The following is a 23,826-nucleotide window of genomic DNA, read 5'->3' as shown; positions in this document are numbered from 1 at the left end:
TAGTAAAGGCTAAATTTACGAGTTGAGGGGTCAAAACTCATTTTTCGTGAGGTAATTTTACCTCATGAACACACATTAAAAAGGGCGCTTGCGTCGGGAAGTAACGCTCTTCCCCTGAGGAGGCCTGGGCTAGTACCAAATGCATGACAAGAACCTTTTTAAGACCTTAAGTAGCTTGATTTGACTAGAATGCATGAGTATCATGCACGGTTTAACTTGTATGTTATATGTGGAGTCAGTAGAAGGTATTTTACCCACCAATAGAAACCGCTCCAGAAGTCATCTCAAAAGCCACGCTCATTTCCAACGACAGCTACAGAACATAAGTACCCAACAGTGAACCGCTAAGCCTCAATATCTTCCTACTATTATAAGCATCAAGGAGACTCGACATTCTCGGCTTTTAGTCATACTTGCCCAGGTCAAGTGACAAGTGCATGAGGGGGGGCGTGGTGATGCATTTCGTAGCAGGGGGAGGGGGTTTGATGACGCGATCATGTCTTTTCTTTAAGCCTACTCTCCCAGGAGAGTAGCCAAATATGCTTTTAGCCACACGGGTAAAAGATTCCTATAGTCACAACTCAACATGGTATTAGAATACTTTGTAATTTCTACGCTTTTAGCCAAAGATGGGTTTCATCAGGTATTCCGTTCTGCCCATGTTCTGGCTGTTAAATATCTACAAGTGGGTGTTTGCTCAGTAGTCCTATTGATAGAGCTTATCGTCCATGTGCTACCCTATGCTATTCTTATATGTTTCATTACCTATTACATAAAGACAATATAATCCGCAAACTCTGAGAGGCAAAAAGAAAAATGACTTACTATGTGTTATATACACACACTTCAAAATAAAGTGACACTTTATTATTTGTTTAATTACCAGTGACATAGGTTTGTTATATAAGAGAGATGTTTTGTTGGGGGCAAAGTGAGAGGCTCAGAGACAGATCTAGACTTTTTTCCTATGGAGGGGGGGTTTAGTAGAGCCCCGCCCACCATCATTATAATTGTTGCCCCTTCCCCCTACACCACTCCTAAGAGGCAGGGGCTACCTGCGGTTGCACACTATATGCATCTGCCTGGCGGCCGAGCGGCAGGGGAGGATTCTGCCCAGCCACTCCAATTGTGTCTAAAACACAAACGGCAGGATTCGCCTTCTGCCTCTTGAGCGCCATGCACATGCACACCGTAGGCAGCCCACCCCTCTGGATCGACCACGGGAGAGGTTTATGAACGGATTGTAATGAACGCTTGGCTTACGTGGATACCATTCAGTAGGACAAACTGCATTTATGTACGTAGTGCATTTGCTCTGAACGCTCTTGTGTAAGGCCAAGGTGTTCTATGATCTGTATATGCATTGCCGGTTTAGCTGCATTCATCAAATGTACCACGAGCACAGGGCAGAAAAATCTCATGTAAACTATGAAGGTAAAATACATTGCTCAGCACTAACCCATACCTCCCTAGTGTCGTGATTTTGGCGGTACATCCCGATTAGAGAGCCGCAAAAGGGATGGGGCTTGACAGAAAAGTCGGTGGGGTTTTACACAAATCTGACCATTTGTGAGTGGAGTTTGGTCAAAACGGGGGCGTGCCCGTGCCCCCCCCCCCTCCCCCCTGCTTTTGGGATTCTAAATGTTGGGAGGTATGCTAACCTGATATTTAACTGTAGATCATGCTTGCCAACTTTCTGAAGTTGGCTTTCGGTAGCCTTCCGGGGGAGGTGGGCATGATGGGGGGTGGGATTCCAAAATTCACGTCATTTTAGACCCGCCCCCGTGATGTAAAGACGGGTCATTTTACAGCAGGGGGGGGGCCACATGCCGCGATTCCCGGTGAATCGCGGCATTTTGGACCTAATTCTGTCCACTTCACTAGGAAGTGGGCAGATGCGGGAGATTGTCACACTTTCCCGGGAGTCCGTGAGACTCACACGAAATGCGGGAGTATCCCGGACATTCTGGGAGAGTTGGCAAGAGTTGGCATGTATGCTGTAGATCTGTATAGTTTTGCCTCCCAATTCCGTTAGACTGCTGAAGCTCCTCCCACATCTGTAGCACCGTGTCCTGATGGGATCTGATGCACAAGGCATCTGATTGGTTGTGAAATCACTGGTCACTCCTCATGTATGACTCAACCAGTCCACACTGCATTTCTGCAAGACAAAGCTGACAATTTTTCAGTCACAGCTTGGTTATATAGAGACACACACACACACACACACACACACACACACACACACACACACACACCCAACATGGCATCCTGCTAGAAAAAAAGAGTGTACATATTTAATTAAGTATAAACACTCCAGCACAACCTTTAATATATATTAATGTCAAATAGTGATCTTACTTGCTCTTTAATGTCAGTATTTAACCCATGTGGTTCCATCATACTTGACTTAAATGTCCTCATGGCTCTTAGAGAGCTAATAAATTTCCCTAAATGTCAATTCCCTTTAGGAATTTACATGGGATTTATTAAAGTGAACTGTAACTGGTTTTGTTGCCTAATTTGTATTCTTACTTCGTTTTTCCTAAAACCTTCCCTAAGATCTACCCTCCTAGGGCAGATACATATCATACACTACCATACGTGATCAACAATTTACAAATGAATCCATGTTGTAGCTCCATATATAAATGTATATTTAAAAGAAAAAAAAACATGCAATATTAGCAATGGTTTCAATACGGACATTTATGCATTCATAAGGGTCTTTTTTCTGCTAGCATTTTTGGGGAAGATCCTACTAACCTTTTAATTTCCTGCTCAACAGTGCAGATGCTCAAACTCTTTTCCAAGAAATCCCTTCACTGTCCCTAAAGGGGTCAATGAGTATTAAACCATAATATGGATGTGTCCATAGAGATTTTTACATCCATTTCAATCATTTTTCAATACAATCTTCTCTTACTGGTTTTATGTTCTCACCAACTGATATGTAAGGGTTATAAAGTGTAATGTCTTTATATAAGTAACGATATAGGTGAAAATCTTGAAACTGGGAATTTGACTGTTAATAACAAAGTTTCTAAATTTAAATTAAAAAAAATGTAATAGCTTCGCTCTCAAGTCTTAAACCAGATATGTGATGGAGTTTGTTGAAAAGATAGGAAGTTCTATTAGACTGACAAATGTGATTATTACTGGAAGGGATAATCTGATTGTAGATGAGCCAAGTTTTAATATCATTATAAAACCCGGTCAATAAAAGAGGAAGTAATGTGTTGATGAGCGAGGACCACTAGTTAAATGAAATAAATTGGATCCTACTAATTTTGTTTGTGATAAACGTAATAATAAGTTCAAGTACTCTATGCTCTAGAATCAGCTTTAACGTAAACGAGTTGGAAGTCTGAACTTGTCTTCTTTCATCAGTTTTACTGGAACCTCACTTCACTAATCTGTGCGATTGGAGGACATTGCTCCACAGTCCTACCCTCAGTAACATGATCAAGGTCAGCAGATTTGTCTCCTGAAATCCTCTGTGCTGGTGTATGCATGCAAATCTCAATGGCTACAGGTTTTTCTATTTCCATCCACTTCAGAAATACATAAACAACTAGGAGATGAAGACTGATGACCCTAGTCAAACGCACCTTAAGGTTGGAGTCCCTATACTCACTTGTTCTTCACAAGGATTCCATGTATTCCTGTTGTGCTTTTTTTTAAAAAAATATGGTGTCAATTTATCTGGTCAGAATTAATTCTTTATTGAGCTGCTTGATTTTGAGTGTTTCAGATAGCTCCACCTCTTCTTCACATAACTGGGTGGGGATGTCTCCCTTCTCTTCTTCACGTAACTGGACCCAGGGCTGCCTCCCTTCCCTTCTTCGCGTAACTGTGCCCGTGCGCTGCCTCCCTTCCCTTCTTCACGTAACTGGACCCAGAGCTGCCTCCCTTCCCTTCTTCACGTAACTGGACCCAGGGCTGCCTCCCTTCCCTTCTTCACGTAACTGGACCCGGGGCTGCCTCCCTTCCCTTCTTCACGTAACTGCACCTGGGCACTGCCTCCCTGCCCTTCTTCACGTAACTGGACCCAGGGCTGCCTCCCTTCCCTTCTTCACGTAACTGTGCCCGGGCACTGCCTCCCTTCCCTTCTTCACGTAACTGAACCCAGGGCTGCCTCCCTTCCCTTCTTCACGTAACTGCACCCGGGCACTGCCTCCCTTCTTCACGTAACTGCACCCGGGCACTGCCTCCCTTCCCTTCTTCACGTAACTGGACCCAGGGCTGCCTCCCTTCCCTTCTTCACGTAACTGCGCCCGGGCACTGCCTCCCTTCCCTTCTTCACGTAACTGGACCCAGGGCTGCCTCCCTTCCCTACTTCACGTAACTGGACCTGGGGCTGCCTCCCTTCCTTTCTTCACGTAACTGCGCCCTCCCTTCCCTTCTTCACGTAACTGCGCCCGGGCACTGCCTCCCTTCCCTTCTTCACGTAACTGGACCCAGGGCTGCCTCCCTTCCCTTCTTCACTTAACTGTGCCCGGGCACTGCCTCCCTTTCCTTCTTAACGTAACTGGACCCAGGGCTGCCTCCCTTCCCTTCTTCACGTAACTTCGCCCGGGCACTGCCTCCCTTCCCTTCTTCACGTAACTGGACCCAGGGCTGCCTCCCTTCCCTTCTTCACGTAACTGGACCCAGGGCTGCCTCCCTTCCCTTCTTCACGTAACTGCGCCCGGGCACTGCCTCCCTTCCCTTCTTTACTTAACTGGACCCAGGGCTGCCTCCCTTCCCTACTTCACGTAACTGGACCCAGGGCTGCCTCCCTTCCCTTCTTCACGTAACTGTGCCCGGGCACTGCCTCCCTTTCCTTCTTAACGTAACTGGACCCAGGGCTGCCTCCCTTCCCTTCTTCACGTAACTGCGCCCGGGCACTGCCTCCCTTCCCTTCTTCACGTAACTGGACCCAGGGCTGCCTCCCTTCCCTTCTTCACGTAACTGCGCCCGGGCACTGCCTCCCTTCCCTTCTTTACTTAACTGGACCCAGGGCTGCCTCCCTTCCCTACTTCACGTAACTGGACCCAGGGCTGCCTCCCTTCCCTTCTTCACGTAACTGTGCCCGGGCACTGCCTCCCTTTCCTTCTTAACGTAACTGGACCCAGGGCTGCCTCCCTTCCCTTCTTCACGTAACTGCGCCCGGGCACTGCCTCTCTTCCCTTCTTCACGTAACTGGACCCAGGGCTGCCTCCCTTCCCTTCTTCACGTAACTGCGCCCGGGCACTGCCTCCCTTCCCTTCTTTACTTAACTGGACCCAGGGCTGCCTCCCTTCCCTACTTCACGTAACTGGACCCGGGGCTGCCTCCCTTCCCTTCTTCACGTAACTGTGCCTGGGGCTGCCTCCCTTCCCTTCTCCACGTAACTGCGCCCGGGCACTGCCTCTCTTCCCTTCTCCACGTAACTGCGCCCGGGCGTTGCCTCCCTTCCCTTCTTCACATAACTGGACCCAGGGCTGCCTCCCTTCCCTTCTTCACATAACTGCGCCCGGGCACTGCCTCCTTTCCCTACTTCATGTAACTGGACCCAGGGCTGCCTCCCTTCCCTTCTTCACGTAACTTCGCTCGGGCACTGCCTCCCTTCCTTTCTTCACGTAACTGGACCCAGGGCTGCCTCCCTTCCCTTCTTCACGTAACTGCGCCCGAGCACTGCCTCCCTTCCCTTCTTCACGTAACTGCACCCGGGCACTGCCTCCCTTCCCTTCTTCACGTAACTGGACCCAGGGCTGCCTCCCTTCCCTTCTTCACGTAACTGCGCCCGGGCACTGCCTCCCTTCCCTTCTTCACTTAACTAGACCCAGGGCTGCCTCCCTTCCCTAATTCACGTAACTGGACCCGGGGCTGCCTCCCTTCCCTTCTTCACGTAACTGCGCCCGGGGCTGCCTCCCTTCCCTTCTCCACGTAACTGCGCCCAGGCACTGCCTCCCTTCTCTTCTCCACGTAACTGCGCCCAGGCGCTGCCTCCCTTCCCTTCTTCACGTAACTGGACCCAGGGCTGCCTCCCTTCCCTTCTTCACATAACTGGACCCAGGGCTGCCTCCCTTTCCTTCTTCACGTAACTGGACCCGGGGCTGCCTCCCTTCCTTTCTTCACGTAACTGCACCCGGGCACTGCCTCCCTTCCCTTCTTCACGTAACTGGACCCAGGGCTGCCTCCCTTTCCTTCTTTACATAACTGCGCCCGGGCACTGCCTCCTTTCCCTTCTTCACGTAACTGGACCCAGGGCTGCCTCCCTTCCCTTCTTCACATAACTGCGCCCGGGCACGGCCTCCCTTCCCTTCTTCACGTAACTGGACCCAGGGCTGCCTCCCTTCCCTTTTTCACGTAATTGCGCCCGGGCACTGCCTCCCTTCCCTTCTTCACGTAACTGGACCCAAGGCTGCCTCCCTTCCCTACTTCACGTAACTGGACCCAGGGCTGCCTCACTTCCCTTCTTCACGTAACTGCGCCCGGGCACTGCCTCCCTTCCCTTCGTCACGTAACTGGCCCGGGTTACACTCTGTGAGATATCAATCAACACTTGACCAGGTGGTGTCAGTAGCCTTACTTTTTTGAGACGCATCATAGGCTGGACTGCTTGCTTAATGCTTTTTTTCGCATGATTTTGGCCCCGCCATTGACTGCCGCAATTGACCCCGCCCCTCTTGCCCTCCAACCACACCCCCTTGCCCGGGATCTCCCGGAATTAGCTTTTCAAAGGTTGGCAAGTATGCAGTATAACCAGATATGTTATACACCTGATTATTGATGTATTAACCAGTGAGACTTACAGCATTTAATAACCCTGTTTTGAGAGTTATTAGTGAGTGACAAAATATTCATGTGCAAATTATTCCATGAATGGATGGTATGATGGTGTTTCCCATAAGCTTAACTAGTCATCCATGGGTTAACCCACTTTGTTGGTTGCATGAACACTAAATATTGTGTGTTTTGATTTCTGAAACCCACCAGGTTTTGCCTTTAATAACATTTTCAATTAAATCCCGTCTGCAAATTTGCTGACAATCTATGATGTTACAAAACCAATGGATAATACTTGTACCCTCAGATCTCAGCCCAATTAATATGCTGTGGTAGGACCTTAAGAAAACCTGTGCATAAATTAGTGCCCGCAAACATCAATGAACTGAGTCAGCCAACATTCAGATGATGAAAGAGAATGATAAACTCATGAGAACATGAACACTTCAAGTTATTGCTACTAAAGGTGGTTCCACAGGCTGCAGAATCGCCAGGTGTACTCACTTTATCACAGATGGCTTCTGCATCTTGGCTTATTTGTTGAATAAAATGTGCAATGGTTTAATTGCACATGAGATTTTAGGACTTTGTCAATTCTAGAATGTCTTTAAACTAGGGATGTGCACCGGCGACTTTTGAGGTCTCGTGTTTTGTGTTTTGAATCCGGATTTTCATTATTTTTGGGGTTCGGATTTGTCTCGCAAAACACTTGACGAAAGGTCTCGGTTCGGATTTAAGGTTTTGGATTCGGATTTTTTTTGGAAAAAACATAAAAAGTTTAAAAATCAAGTTTTTGGGCTTATTTTCACTCCTATGCTATTAGTAACCTCAATAACATTCAATAACAAGCATTTCCACTAATTTACAGTGTATTCTGAACACCTCACAATATAGTTCATACTTGCCAACTCTCCCGGAATGTCCGGGAGACTCCCGCATTTTGTGAGAGTCTCCCGGACTCCCGGGCGAGTGTGGCAATCTCCCGAATTCTGCCCACTTCACTAGGAAGTGCCCCACTTCCTAGTGAAGTGGGCAGAATTAGATCCCAAACGCCGCGATTCCCGGTGAATCGCGGCGTTTGGCCCCGCCCCCGCTGTCAAATGACGCAATTTGCGTCATGACGTCACAGGGGGCGGGGCCGAAATGACGCGATTTCGGCCACCCCGCCCCTTCACGCCCCCCTCCACTGGCTGGCTCCCGGAAGGGAGCTGAAGAAAGTAGGTAAGTATGATATAGTTATTAGTCCAAAACGTTGCAACGAGGTATCTTTCTGGACTGCGTAGAGGAGTGGGTCACCACAATATATATAATAAGAAAACCATCAACTTGTATGATTCGCACCAATAAATGTACCTGGACTGCGTAGAGGAGTGGGTCACCACAATATATATTAAAAACCCTGAACTTGTATGATTCGCACCAATAATGTACCTGGACTGCGTAGAGGAGTGGGTCACCACAATATATATAATAAGAAAACCATCAACTTGTATGATTCGCACCAATAATGTACCTGGACTGCGTAGAGGAGTGGGTCACCACATTATAAATTAAAAACCCTGAACTTGTATGATTCGCACCAATAATGTACCTGGACTGCGTAGAGGAGTGGGTCACCACAATATAAATTAAAAACCCTGAACTTGTATGATTCGCACCAATAAATGTACCTGGACTGCGTAGAGGAGTGGGTCACCACAATATATATTAAAAACCCTAAACTTTTATGATTCGCACCAATAAATGTATCTGGACTGCGTAGAGGAGTGGGTCACCACAATATATATTAAAAACCCTTAACTTGTATGATTCGCACCAATAAATGTATCTGGACTGCGTAGAGGAGTGGGTCACCACAATATATATTAAAAACCCTGAACTTTTATGATTCGCACCAATAAATGTATCTGGACTGCGTAGAGGAGTGGGTCACCACAATATATATAATAAGAAAACCATCAACTTGTATGATTCGCACCAATAAATGTACCTGGACTGCGTAGAGGAGTGGGTCACCACAATATATATTAAAAACCCTGAACTTTTATGATTCGCACCAATAAATGTATCTGGACTGCGTAGAGGAGTGGGCACTGGGCACCACAATAAAATATATAAAAAACCTTCAACAGGTCTGCATTACACTGCACATACGGCTGCTCCTCCATCCTCTCCATCATATACATGTTGGAGTTTTAGCGTGTGACAACCTCTTGTTTTTGATAATGTCAGTGCATTTTGAATATTTTTCAATTTGCCCCACACCACTGAATGTACTTTATCTATGATACGCATCTATCTATCTTGACTGCGTAGTGTGGTGGCCCCGGTACACAATTTGGTACCGAGGCCACAATATAATTAAAAAACCCTCCACGGGTCAGAATTCCACCAAAAAAGGGTATGGACTGCGTAGTGTGGTGGCCCCGGTACACAATTTGGTACCGAGGCCACAATATAATTAAAAAATTGGGCATCAACTCTCACCGTTGTTTAATATCTGATACACCTAAATATGGACTGCACAGTGGAGTGGCCCCGGTAGTAAATTTGGTGCCGGGGCCACAATACCTCCTCCAACTTCCAAGTGTAGTGTTTATAAAGACAGACAGCGTCGAAGTGTTATTAGTTGACTTTCTTAACCCTAAAATTGTCCCTGTTGCAAATATTCGTGCAATGGACAGTTACTTTTTTATTGAAAGACTCAAGCTTTCAAGTGTAGTGTTTATAAAATATAAACAACAATACAGTAGTTTTAGAGCACGTCAATACCTCTTGTTTTAAATTATGACAGGGCATTTTACTTTTGGTTTCATTTCTTGAATTTGTTTAAATTTGGTTTTACTTTTTGAACATGGCAAACGACTGTTGATTGGTCATATAATGCAAAAAAAAAGTTCCAAGATGGAATTGTCCTTGGGCCCTCACACCCACCCTTATGTTGTTGAAATAGGACATGCACACTTTAACAAACCAATCATTTCAGCGACAGGGCCTACCAAACAACTTTGGCTGAAATGATTGGTTTGTTTGGGCCCCCACACCAAAAAAGCTATTCATCTCTCCCTGTACAGACTAAACAGGCTCTACTGAGGCAAGATGTCGTCCTCATCCTCAACCTCTGATTCCTCTCCCCCTACAGTGTGTACTTCCTCCTCATCACACATTATCAATTCATCCCCGCTGGACTCCACAACCACAGGTCCCTCTGTAGTATCTGGAGGGCAGTGCTGTACTTCATTGAGGAATTGATTATTCATTTTTATAAACATCATTTTTTCAACGTTATGAGGAAGCAACCTCCTTCGCCGCTCACTGACCAGGTTCCCCGCTGCACTAAAAACTCTTTCCGAGTACACACTGGAGGGGGGACAACTCAGGTAAAATAGAGCCAGTTTGTACAGGGGCTTCCAAACTGCCTTTTTTTCCTGCCAGTAACAATATGGACTGTCTGACATGTCTACTTGGATGGTGTCAGCAAAGTAATCATCCACAATTTTTTCTATTGTGACAGCATCCAATGCAGCGAGAGTAGACATGTCTGCAATGGTTGGCAGGTCCTTCAGTCCGGACCAGATGTTATCAGCATCCCCGCCAGTGCCTCTTTTGGGAAAACTGAGCTTTTTCCTCGCAGCCATAGATGTGGAAGAAAATGAGGGTGGAGCTGTTGGCATGTCACGGTCCTCTTCAGAGGACAATCTCCTGACCAGCAGGTCTTTGCACCGCTGTAGACTTGTGTCCGCCGGAAACAGAGACACAACATACGCTTTAAACCGAGGATCGAGCACGGTGGCCAGAATGTATTCCTCTGACTTTAAAAGAGTGACCACCCTCGGATCCTGGCAAAGCGTACGACGGGCTACATCCACAAGAGCTACATGCTTGGTGTAATCGCAATGGCTTACCAGCTCCTCCCTCACTTTCTCCAGCTGCTTCTGCAACAGCCTGATCAGGGGAATGACCTGACTCAAGCTGGCAGTGTCGGAACTGACTTCTCGTGTGGCAAGTTCAAATGGCTGCAGAACCTTGCACAACACGGAAATCAGTCTCCACTGCGCTTGACTGAGGCGCATCCCCACTCCTTTGCCTATGTCGTAGGTGGCTGTGTAGGCCTGAATGGCCTTTTGCTGCTCCTCCATCCTCTGCAGCATATAGAGGGTGGAGTTCCAGCGCGTCACAACCTCTTGTTTGAGGTGATGGCAGGGCAGGTTCATGCTTTTTTGATGTGCCTCTAGTCTGCGGTAGGCACTGGCTGAATGCCAAAAGTGTCCAGCAATTTTGCTCGCCACCGCAAGCATCTCCTGCACACCCCTGTCACTCTTGAGGTAATGCTGCACCACCAAATTAATGGTGTGGGCAAAACATGGGACGTGCTGGAAATTGCCCATATTTAATGCCCGCACAATGTTACTGACATTGTCTGACACCACAAATCCCCATGAGAGTCTAAGTGGGGTAAGCCACTGGGAGATAATTTCCCTCATTTTCTCTAATATGTTGTCAGCGTTGTGCCTCTTAGTAATACACAATGTTGCCTGCCTTTGCACGAGCAGCCATTTTGTAGTTGCTGCTACTGATGCAGCTGTTGCTGTTGCTGCGGAAGGGGATGCATCTACCCAGTGGGCTGTCACAGTCATATAGTCCTTCGTTTGCCCAGAACCACTTGTCCACATGTCCGTGGTTAAGTGGACAGTGGGTACAACCGCATTTTTCAGAGCACTGAGGACACTTGATCGTACTTCTCTGTACATTTTTGGTATCGCCTGCCTAGTGAAGTGGAATCTCGACGGGATTTGGTACCGGGGACACAATACCTCCATCAACCCTCTAAATCCCACTCCACTGATGGCGGACACCGGGCGCACGTCTAACACCAACATTGCAGTTACAGCCGCAGTTATACGCTTTGCAATAGGGTGACTACTATCGTATTTTGTGGTCATGGCAAACGACTGTTGGACGGTCAATTGTTTTGTGAAAGACTTAGCGGTCTTACGACTTCCCCTCTGGGAAGATGACCGTCTAACAGCAGCAACAGCAGTAGTAGGCGTACCGCTGCAGGATTCCTCGGATGAATCCCGTATTGAGGAGGACTCAGTCTGGCTGCTGACTTGGGCTGCAGGACTGAATCTGATGGAGATTGTGGAGGAAGTTGACGAGGAGGGTGTTGCTGGTGTGTATCCAACTGGACCACGGGATTTAGGTGTCCCTGTACCGATGAGGGTCCTAGCCCCAGTTCCTGAACTAACCACTGAACTTTGAAGGTTATTCAGGTGACGTATAAGGGAGGATGTTCCTAGGTGGGCAAGATCCTTACCCCTGCTTATTTGAGCTTTACATAAGCTACATATGGCCATACATTGGTTGTCTGGATTTGGATAAAAATAACTCCAGACCGAAGAGGTGCATTTTTTGGTCTTCTGACCAGGCATGACGATGGGCTTTTTCATCCCATGGACATCAGCTGTTTCCCCCCCTGGTGCCTCATTTACAATAACCACATCACCATCCTCATCATCAAGTTCCTCCACAGCGCCAGCTACATCATCAATAGCCTCCTCCCGAGCCACCTCTTCCCGTACAGTGATGGGAAGGTCAGGCTTGACAACCACCAACATCCTTGGACTCGCCTTGTGGATTTGTGATAATTTCTCTTTAGAAGGCAGAGTTGTTTGCTGTTTTGTTGCTGACAGCATAACTCTCTTCAATTTTTTGTAGGGGGGAGGAGGAGGAGGAGGGCTAAGATCCGTGGGTGAAGCTGAACCACTAGTCATGAACACGGGCCAGGGCCTAAGCCGTTCCTTGCCACTCCGTGTCGTAAATGGCATATTGGCAACTTTACGTTTCTCATCAGATGATTTTAAGTTTCTCTTTTTGCTACTTTTTCTTAACTTGGGCTTTTTGGATTTTACATGCCCGGTACTACGAGATTGGGCATCGGGCTTGGAAGACGACGTTGATGGCATTTCATCGTCTATGTCATGACTAGTGGCAGCAGCTTCAGCATTAGGAGGAAGTGGGTCTTGATCTTTCCCTACTTTATCCTCCAAATTTTTGGTCTCCATTATATGTAGCACAAGATACTGCAGAATGTGTAAACTTGGTAATATTGCAGTACCAATGGACTTATACTGCTGGATTGGTTTTGCAAATTTGGTTATAATTATATATATTTTTTTTAATTTTTAATTTTTAATTTTTTATTTTTTTTTACTTTTTTTTTATTTTTTAAAAACTTGGGAATAATGGGGAAATAACTATGCCCTTAGAAGCACAGAGCACAGGACACAGCACCACTGGACTGAACAGGACACGGCACAGGACCCAGCAGCACTACGGAACTCAGCAGGACAAAGCACAGGACACAGCACCACTGGACTGATACTGCAGAATGTGTGAACTTTGTAATGTTGCAGTACCAATGGACTTATACTGCTGGATTGGTTTTGCAAATTTGGTTATAATTATATATTTTTTTTTTAATTTTTAATTTTTAATTTTTTATTTTTTTTTACTTTTTTTTTATTTTTTAAAAACTTGGGAATAATGGGGAAATAACTATGCCCTTAGAAGCACAGAGCACAGGACACAGCACCACTGGACTGAACAGGACACGGCACAGGACCCAGCAGCACTACGGAACTCAGCAGGACAGAGCAGAGGACACAGCACCACTGGACTGATACTGCAGAATGTGTGAACTTTGTAATATTGCAGTACCACTGGACTTTTACTGCTGAATGTGTGAACTTGGTAATATTGCAGTACCAATGGGCTTATACTGCAGGATTGGTTGTGCAAATTTTGTGGTAATTAAAAAAAATTAAATTAGTTTTTGGTATTTTTTTAAATAACTTTTTTTTATTTTTTTAAACACAGGGGAATATTGGGGAAATAACTATGCCCTTAGAAGCACAGAGCACAGGACACAGCACCACTGGACTGAACAGGACACAGCACAGGACCCAGCAGCACCACTGACCTCAGAAGGACAGAGCACAGCACACAGCACCACTGGACTGATACTGCAGAACACAGCACAGCACAGCACAGCACAGAACTAAACAGCACAGCACAGAACTAAACAGCACAGCACGAGATCTACCAGGACAGAGGACCACCTAACACACCCTCCCTCTACCCTGATCAATGCCCGAGTGAAGATGGCGGCGACTAGCAGGGAATTTATAGGATCCGAGTATCGCGAGATCCGACAACGGGATTATGAGTCAGAGCCTCAGTTTCAGATTTGAATTTGGCGCCAATACCCGGATCTGTCTCGGATCCGACTCGGATCGGCAACGTTCGGGTGGGCTCGGATTTCAGAAATCCGAGTGCGCTCATCTCTACTTTAAACAGATTTGAAAAACAGTGCAATTTGTTCTTCATATGACTGTGTGTATGTATATACTGTATGGTGTGATTTGCGACATCACGCTCAACGGGTCAGGACCGCGATGACATCATTACAGAACCTCCATCCCTGTACTTGTCCTTTTGGACCTTCCCCTCTTTCCAAAAAGTAGGGAAGTATAAACCATGCATGGTTACTAAAAGATGATTATTTCTTACAAAATACACATTGTTCCCCTTGTTTTCTAGTTGTATTGTTGGCTAATTCATATTTTTCTGTGATTGGTGAAAGTGGGCTGGTATACGGTGGTATGCCATACCGCCACTTCTCCTAATGTCTGTAAAACTATAACGTTCCAATGAGTTACATTTTCCATACCGCCAGCTCTAAATACCACTTTGACCGCTGTCTAATTAAATAAATTGGTTTATTTTCTTTCAACTCTAGTGACCACATCAATTTTTGTTTGCCACCATCATTTTAATCACATCATCTGTATGTGTCAATACCATTCATTAGTATAAAGATTAAAGTATTCCCCTCCGCTGTTTTGTACTGGATAGAAAGAATGTGGTTTTCATGTTCTCATGAAAGCATTAATTAATACACAAGGCAGGTTGTGCTGTGAAATCCTTTATACAACTTAAACCTGTCATTCCACAGGTCACCCTTTCAACTATGATCAAAACACACACTTTTGTTTATGATTATGTCCAGTTTACTTGAAGAGAGAACATCATAAATGTACTGAGGAGATACCAGTCTGTACAGAGGTGGAAGGTGTCATTATAGCTTACCCGTCCTCTGTTTTAATATATGAAATTAACAATGGCGGCCATGCTAATCTGTACCATTTATAGACTATAAACATACTTATTAAAACAATAAACTAAAGTGTACTCTGCACCACTGCTAAATGTGTCGGCACTGTCCTAATGCATACCTCCCAGCATTTAAAAAGCAAAATTGGAACACAGATCACCCCCACCAACAATCCACCTAAACTATGTTCATATCCGCCCAAACCACGCCCATATTATCATGAGGTCACTTCCCTTTCAGACTCGGCAGATCGGACACCCCCGCCATAATAGAGATTGTCGGGATGTAAGCAAATGAGTTCTTGTAACTTATGTCCTTCTTATGCGAATATTTTAAAATGTTCGCACCTAAGGAAAGACTGTGTTACACAAAGCCTGGACTAAAGGAGAGGAAGAAAGCCAAAAATATAATGACTGGACAAATATAGTGATTGTCACACAATGCTTAATAACCATATATCAATCTAAACCTGTCATAACAGGTCACCAGCGTTTCGGCAATTTGGGCTTTCTGATGTGTATTTATCTGGTCAGTTAATGAATGGAAAATACTTCATAATCTGGTAAAAACTTGTGGGCATAGTTGACATCCGGGAGACTCCAGAGTGTATGAGTTCCCCCAGGAGAGCAGTGCACTCTCCCACGTTCTTCCTTAATGAAGCGAATCAGAGATAATAGAGTCATCATGCCTCTTTCCCCTTCCCGCCTGTATTATTCTGCAAATGGCGGCATTGAGCAGTAGGATACGGCTGCGATGACGTGATTCACACAGCTACGCCCCCTCACTTGGCACCAGGATCTTCCCGATGGAAGATCCAAAATGTTGGCCAGTATGAATGTGGGGTATAGATTTTAAGCTCAAGAGCAGGGCCCTACCTTTCTTCTGTCCACTCCTACTTGTCTACCTTGTATGTCCTTGTGTCATGTTCGTGTATGTACCGTTTTTCATTGTGTCAACGTATGATAATAATAATTGTGCCCTTATAACAAAGAACATGTAGTGATACATTATAGGCGTGTTTTGCCTGATATGTAGGCAGTACGGTGGCGTAGTCTTTAGCACTTCTGCCTTACAGCACTGGGGTCATAAGTTCAATTCCCGACCATGGCCTTATCTGTGAGGAATTTGTATGTTCTCCCCGTGTTTGTGTGGGTTTCCTCCGGGTACTTAGGTTTCCTCCCAGACTCCAAAAACATACCGGTAGGTTAATTGGCTGTTAACAAATTGAACCTAGTGTGTGTGTGTGTTAGGGAATTTAGACTGTAAACTCCAATGGGGCAGGGACTGATGTAAGTGAGTTCTCTGTACAGCTCTGCGGAATTAGTTGCGCTATATAAATAAATGGTGATGATGATATGTAATGTCTGCCTATCAATATAGCCTCAGTGCACTAGTCCCACTTAATTGTGTTGCATATCTCATTTGAATAAGTCAGGATAAGTGAAACATTCCTAAATACAAGGAATACACAATAAACAGCTGGTTTTAGAAGATATTTTATAACTGATAACATACTTTTTTTTTTTGTCTGTTTTCTTCCAGATCTTTCGTCGCGCTGATAAGAACGGTGAGTAGACATGTTTAGTTTCTTGGGTTTTTTTGCTTCGGAAAATCCAGCTCACTGATTTTATTTATTTTTTAGATTGATTGATTGATTTTAGTGGAAACAATGAAAAAAGAAATGGCCAAAAGCCATGATTGGTTAAGTCCTCTTGTGATAATCAGTGATCCTTGTGCTTGGGGTAAAACGCTTCTTACCTGCTGCGTTGTCCATTGGATGCGCTTTTAAGTGCACTGACCTCTCTCAAGGGCCTAATATGACTTTGCCTAACTGAGTAAGGCCGTGCGTGTCAGGATGTAGGATCTGATCTATGTCTGCAAAAGGAGATGACCGGATATTTATTTTAATTATACTTTGTAATGTTCTTGCTGTAATTGCATTTTTATGTTTCCACTCATGTCTTATTTTTCTCATAATTGTCTGACGTGTTACAATTTTCCTCAGTATATTAACACATAACAAACGTGTTAGGCAGTCTATTTCTGATGTTTTCCAATTTCTTTGTGAACATGCTTTATAGAAGGAATATCCAGTGAAAAGTTCACTTGTAAATTAGCCGTTTAATTGGAAAATATAATCAAATGCCAAATTGCACATTGTTCTGAAACACTTTCCGCTATGTAGATAGTCAGTAGGCCCTGTCGGTTGGCCAGTGACTAGGTCTGGCCAACAGTTGTCAAGACCCTGACAACTGTGAGCTCCATGAGAGTTGTCGGAATGTACCTTCATTATTTCTGTGTGATTGGCCACACCGACGGTTTTCCCCTCCATGAGCACCTGGGTCTGAGTTGTTTGATAGCAGAAGCGTCTGCAGCGGACAGATAGAACAAGAGGCCAAATCAGTTTTTAGGTTTCGCAATGATATTCATTGCAACGTGATTAATTTGAGAAGCTCAAGGCTAGTTTTACATTGTCAGTTAACACCCACCTTCAAGTTGTTGATGAACTGATGTGGAGTAAAGCATATGCACATTGAAATTATTGGGATGTTTGGATACAGAATCCTTTGGGTCTTAGTTTCTATGAGAGGTGCTTGGATGGCGGACCATCTTGTTGGATAAAGCGTCAGGAAACAGATCTCGCAACATGCTCTACCAGTGGGGAACCACTGCTGTAATAAAGGTATATGAAGCCGCGTAGAGAACATAGAATGTAAATTATGATGGACACACGCAGACTGATTTAGCCATTTGACCCAATCAACGAGTGACCACATTTGTGGTCAGTCTGGTTACATACATGTAGAGATCTGGGGGTATATGTATCAAGCTGAGAGTTTTCTGGCGGGTTTGAAAACTGGAGATGTTACCAATTGCAACCAATCAGATTCTAGCTATCATTTTGTACACTGTACTAAATAAATGATAGCTAGAATCTGATTGGTTTTTCAAACCCACCGGAAAACTCTCATCTTGATACATTTAACCCCCTGGTCATTTTGCAGTAAGCAGAACAGCCATATCACAGGAAGTTGTGATCATGTTGTGTGAGCACCGATGACTTAACGCACATGCCAATGTGATCATTGGCTAAATACAAACATCTGATAGATATTGACTTTTCCCATACACTGATCATTTTGAAAACGCACACGGAGAGCGATATCAGTTCAAAAAGTGCCAGAAAAGGTCAATCACATTGCTTTTGGCCAGCATAAAACTCCTTATGTATTTTCTTGTGGCCGAATTAGTTCCTTAGCCACATATATCCTGTTGAACCCTGCAAACCGTTTACAAATCTTATGTCATGCTGTGGTGTGCCGGTGCTTATAAATAAAAGATAATAATTATCAGTGTAATAATGCCCACATTTCATTAAATGACATGGCAAAATATTGAGTGTGTGGTTATCAGTAGACGTGTAATTAGGGGCCAGAAATTACATTAATCCTGTTGTATCCGAAAGCAACAATTGTTAAACTTTCTGAATGGCATTTAATGGATTGTGCTGATTGCTGAGGACCCCTGACTGGTTAATAGTGTTACACATCCAGCTGTGCATTGCAGCCTTTCTGTAATTCTGTATTGTGTGTGTTCAATGCACGGAATAAAGGGAGTCCACGGTTAGTAGTGTTGGCTAATACCCAGCTACTGCAGGGATATGTACACTGCACACTGAGCATCCTGTATACCCCAAATGGCTGATTCCTGGCTCTTGTGGCTAGAGCTTCTCCTTGTATAGATTTGTCCTTTGGCTCCTGATTAGAAATAATTGTATTTTCTTAAAACATTATTGACTGCAAACTCTGCGAAGATCCGAGTGAGAATAAAAAGCTTCACCTGTGGTCACGATCTATAGCGTGTATTAGGTTTTTTTTATACTCGCCAGCTTTTTTTTTTTTTATATAGGAACATGAAGACCGTGCACTCCAATAAAATAATTTCTACAAATCTGACACATTCTAGTGCTTATTTGATAATAGTAGCAGATTTGTGTTATAACTCAAAGCAACCAAGCAATATTAGCTTTCATTATTCGGGTTACACAGGAGGGCTAAAAGATGATATCTGATTGGTTGTATCAGTGGCAGAACTAGTGAGCAGTGGGCCCCGATTCGGGGAGGAGGGAACCGGGGTCCCTGACTTTCTGCACCCGCAGCACCAAAGCTAGTTCCGCCACTGGGTTATACCAAGATTATTTTGTATCATGTTATTGAATAAGCCAATTATAGTTTCATATTAAATACTTTTTATGGATTATTATAACGTTAGCGTTTTGTGGAAAAAAATAAAATAATAATATAAAAAAAGAATTCCTCAGATGCTCAATATGACTGACAGTTGTAGTAGTACCAGAAGCAGCAAATTAATGATTTACTAGGTGTGCTTGTATTCATTTTACAGGCCAGCTTAATTCCACTTGTCTTTTTTATTAACCAAAAGTGGTTTCTGTTCATTTTCCAGCAAATTGAGTAACAAATTTTAAGGTGTTTGTTTGTTTGTTTTTGATTTTAACAACTTTGTTTATAGTTTTTGGTACACATTGTAAAAATATACAAACTGATCAGGGGAAGACATAAACAGTTATCAGGAGATACAAACACAAGAATCAGATCAGCACTATTTGAAGCATTCAAAAGTTAAAAATTTATACAAATATGTTTAGCTAAAAAAAAAAACAATTTTTCGTTTTGGACCAAGAATACTGAGAAATCTGTACCAGGAGATCATGATACTGAACTTCACATTAAAAGAAGACCAAAAACAACATAAATGATAGAGCTGTAGTATAAAATGTATTGTTTCCATTAACAACCAGGACCTTATTTGCAATATGCACAGGATGTGCAGCACATTTAGTTTTTCACCCGTGCACATAGATTGTGTGGCGTGATCGTGCCATGGCACACACCTAAACCTCACTCTCGGAAGGGGCTTCCACAAACTGGCAGTACCCCTAAATAGGGTGGCACGCAGGATTGGCAGGGGGGGGTTTCCCCCCCTGACCCCCTAAAAAAACCAAAACAAACAAAACATACCACGCGAGAGAGCTGCTGCGCATGCGCCCGCGCCGTTTCGGCAGCGCTGTCTTATACAGCAGCCACGGCACTGTCAAGGAAGCGTCCGCGGCGGTGTATACAGCACCGCCGCGGATGCTTCTTTGACAGCGCCGCCGCTGCTGTATAGTACAATGCCAATATGATGGACACTTAGTTAGCGGAGGGGGGGTGGTTCTGGAGACCCAGAAACCCCCCCCCCCCTGCGTGCGCCACTGCTAAATATTCAACGAAACAAAAAAAGCTTTAGTTCTTTAGTACCACTTCTTTCATTAATAAATCTTTTTCTTTTTTTTTTCTCTCTCTTTAAATGCTGCTTAGTTTAATCTCATTTATGGCTTAAATTAATCATGAGAGTCAAGAGACGGTCTGGCTTTATTACATATGGCAGTTTTCTATGTTTTAAAGATTTGTTTTATATAGTGCAGTAAAAATATGATTACTACCCCGAAGTACAACTAGAGGGCATAAAATGAAGGAGCATTGCGAGTAATGACGAGATCCGATCTCTGCCAACCAAAAGTTGGTACAAGAATCACTTCATTTGCTGAGTGGAAAAGGCTGTGGGCCCCTCTGCATTCTCATTTTAGGGCAGTCTTAACAGAATTATAGGCCCCCAGGCAAAGCAGTGCACTGGGGCGCTACCTGTAGCATGTGTCTATGGTGAGCGGAGGGGGAGGAATTAGAGGGGAGAAACAGCAGATTTAAACACATTTTTGCATCAAAGGGTGCAGAACAAAGTCAAAGAAAACCGAAACAAAGCCACTGTCACGTCATAGCCTTTAAACTTCAAACTCTGTTCCATTTCATCAACATCATCATCATCACCATTTATTTATATAGCGCCACTAATTCCGCAGCGCTGTACAGAGAACTCGCTCACATCAGTCCCTACTCCATTGGAGCTTACAATCTAAATTCCCTAACACACACACACACACACAGATTAGGGTCAATTTGTTAGCAGCCAATTAAACTACTAGTGTGTCTTTGGAGTGTGGGAGGAAACCGGAGCACCTGGATGAAACCCACGCAAACACGGGGAGAACATACAAACTCCTCACAGATAAGGCAATGGTCGAGAATTGAACTCATGACCCCAGGGCTGTGAGGCAGAAGTTTCTTTCATTATTTACGCGTAGTAGGTATCAGGATAAGGCGACTGGCATGGACTGTTAAAAATATTAGAGCTTTATTATAGCTTTACGGCTTCAAAACTTGATTTTGTCTTGCTTATGTTCAATTAGTGGGCAGCACGGTAGCTTAGTGGTTAGCACTTCTGCCTCACATCACTGGGATCATGAGCTCGATTCCCGACCATGGCCTTATCTGTGTGGAATTTGTATGTTCTCCCCGTGTTTGCGTGGGTTTTCTCTCACACTTCAAAAAAACAGAGTGGTAGGTTAATTGGCTGCTATTAAATTGCCCTTAGTCTCGCTCGGTCTCAGGGCCATCTTTTCCATTGGGCACGATGGGCAGATGCCCGGGGCCCCCCCGGGCAAGGGGGCCCCATATGCAGCGCTCTTAATTAGAATAAATAATCCTGCAAAAGAAAAAACCTGCAAAAAAAACCTTCAAGGGTCACTGAGCAAGTACATCTACCTATCTCTATCTCTATCTCTATATATCTATATCTATATCTGTATCTCTATATCTATATATATATCTATATATGTAGGGGCCCCGGTGCGCTGCTTTGCCCGGGGGCCCATAATGTTGTTAAGATGGCCCTGCTCGGTCTGCGTGTGTGTAAGTTAGGGGATTTAGATTGGAAGCTCCAAGGGTGCAAGGACTGATGTGAGTTCTCTGTACAGCGCTGCGTAATTAGTGGAGCTATATAAATAAATAGATGATGAGAATGATGATGATGATGATGAATTAGTAAGTGTATGTTTTCGTTAATGTGTATTTGCAACAGCAAGATCGCATGTATGGATAACAGCTGATACTGATGTGATTTTTTAAACATTTAGGTGGACTAAAGAGGGTTTGAAGATTCTGAATAAATTTCCCGAAATAATATACTGAAAAGTTGGCAAGCCTATGGGGCCCCTGAGCAACTACCCAGCGTGCCCATGCATTAACACTGCTGTGTCTCATTTCAGTAATCTCTCTCTCTCTCTACCATGAAGCAAATTAAGGTAGTTGTCTGGGATAACAGGAAAATGTGGGAAATTATAAATAAAGGTTATACAGGTTACAAATTAGTGTCTAATAATTAAAGTAAAGTTGTTTGTTTTTTTAGAATGTATGTATGATTATAGTCCAAATCATGAAAAGGAAAGCAGAGCTTGGGTCCGGGAGCCTGGGTGGCCTGAGACTGGTTCTCCCTATAGCAGGGGAACATGCTTGTACATACCTCCAAACTTTTTAAATACTCTAATGAGGAAGTACAGCTAAGTGACAGTGGGCACACAAAGGGGAGTGGCCACATCCCAATAGGTAACTGTCAATCTCCTGCAGTTCTTAGCTAGTGAGTGACTGTTACCTCCAATCAGACCACAGACACAGATGTCTCCAGTTTTGTTAATTTAAAATGAATTGTTTCGTTTACTATTGGCAACACCCTGCCATTCAGTGTAAATCGCAGTCCTCACTGCGTCCTCATATATTTACAATGATTCAACAGCAAACCATGCAATTAGTCATGGGGTTGCAAGTAAAGCTTATCAACGGTTTGGTGTTGAACGTTACACATGGAGATATCCTAGTGTATGGGCTATGCAGTGGGAGCAGATTCGCCCAGCTATAGAAGACAATAGTTATTAGTCTCTGCAGTAGAAAGTGATGGACATTAATCTATTCCATGCGGATAGAGAGAGTTGTCACAGTGGTTTATGCTTGGCTAAAAATTACTGCCTATTACCAAGAAAGTGATTATTACATCTTAACAATCAGCATCTAACCCAGTGCTTGGTATAACAGATGACTGACATTTACTCGTCATCTGGAGTATGGCTGTGTTCATGGAATTGGAAGAGGATCATTTATAATCACACTTTTTAGTTCTCAGTGAACCATATTCAATAGAAAACATTTCAAGCATGTTATTATTCACTTCTGTCAAACGTAAGTCACTAATATGCATATTGAGAGGGAATGGTATTTATATAGACAGACCTAAACACAGGAGTTACGGTTCTGGGCAAATAAAGAGTGGAACTGGGGCCAGTGGTATAATATCAGAAAGGGTGCAAAGTGATGATGTCATCACAGTGCGCACCACAGCGGTAAGGTTAAGGAGCATGGGCTCGGTCATTCTTGGGCAGCATTCCGTTGCAGGCACAATCTGCCTCACCCTTTAATAAGAAAAATAAATAAAGAGATACTAAACCAGCGGACTGTAATTGAGACATGGGCCCTGGGAATTGGTACTGTATGTCCCTGGATATACATGAAGCAAAGACACTGAGAATTGCATACAAAGCTAAAGGAGTTGGACTATATGGTTGGCCTTACATACAAATTAATACTTTAATCAGTATAAGAGGGTTATTTGTGAAGTGTTGCCCAGCGAAAAGATTTTTCCTGTGTTGTGACGTCACATGACTATTCTTGCATTCTGATTGGTGACTGCTGCTTTGCACCAATTACAAAATGAGCAACTTTTGAGGTAACATGAAATACAAAAATAAGAAATTTGAAGTAAGTCACGATACAGCCACTATCCTTGTTAAATGGGCTCCCCTAGGCTTTGTATGTTGAAGCTACCGCCAGCGAGATCCGGTAAATCTTACTGCCGCACTGCTGTTGTATGAAGTGACACCTTGATGTATAGGGCGAAGCCCTGTCTCCGGATAAAACGCTTGTTTCCTCCGAGATATGGCTTTTAGCCCTTTA

The 23,826-nt window shown here is 44.2% G+C and overlaps 1 protein-coding gene across 1 annotated transcript in view; it reads left to right on the top strand.

Annotated features, from left to right (window-relative positions):
• The window catches only part of NECAB2 (N-terminal EF-hand calcium binding protein 2), a 136,893-nt gene that overhangs the window by 5,443 nt on the left and 107,624 nt on the right, over positions 1-23,826 (top strand). The window contains exon 2 of the mRNA XM_075188888.1: positions 16,472-16,496. Coding sequence (XP_075044989.1) covers positions 16,472-16,496 — 25 coding nt within the window. The remainder of the gene's footprint in view (positions 1-16,471; positions 16,497-23,826) is intronic.

Source organism: Mixophyes fleayi, chromosome 10 (assembly GCF_038048845.1).
Source record: "Mixophyes fleayi isolate aMixFle1 chromosome 10, aMixFle1.hap1, whole genome shotgun sequence".
In the NCBI taxonomy this organism is placed as follows: domain Eukaryota; kingdom Metazoa; phylum Chordata; class Amphibia; order Anura; family Limnodynastidae; genus Mixophyes; species Mixophyes fleayi.
The sequence above is the reverse complement of the archived record's forward strand: the minus strand, read 5'-3'. Positions and strand labels throughout refer to the sequence as shown.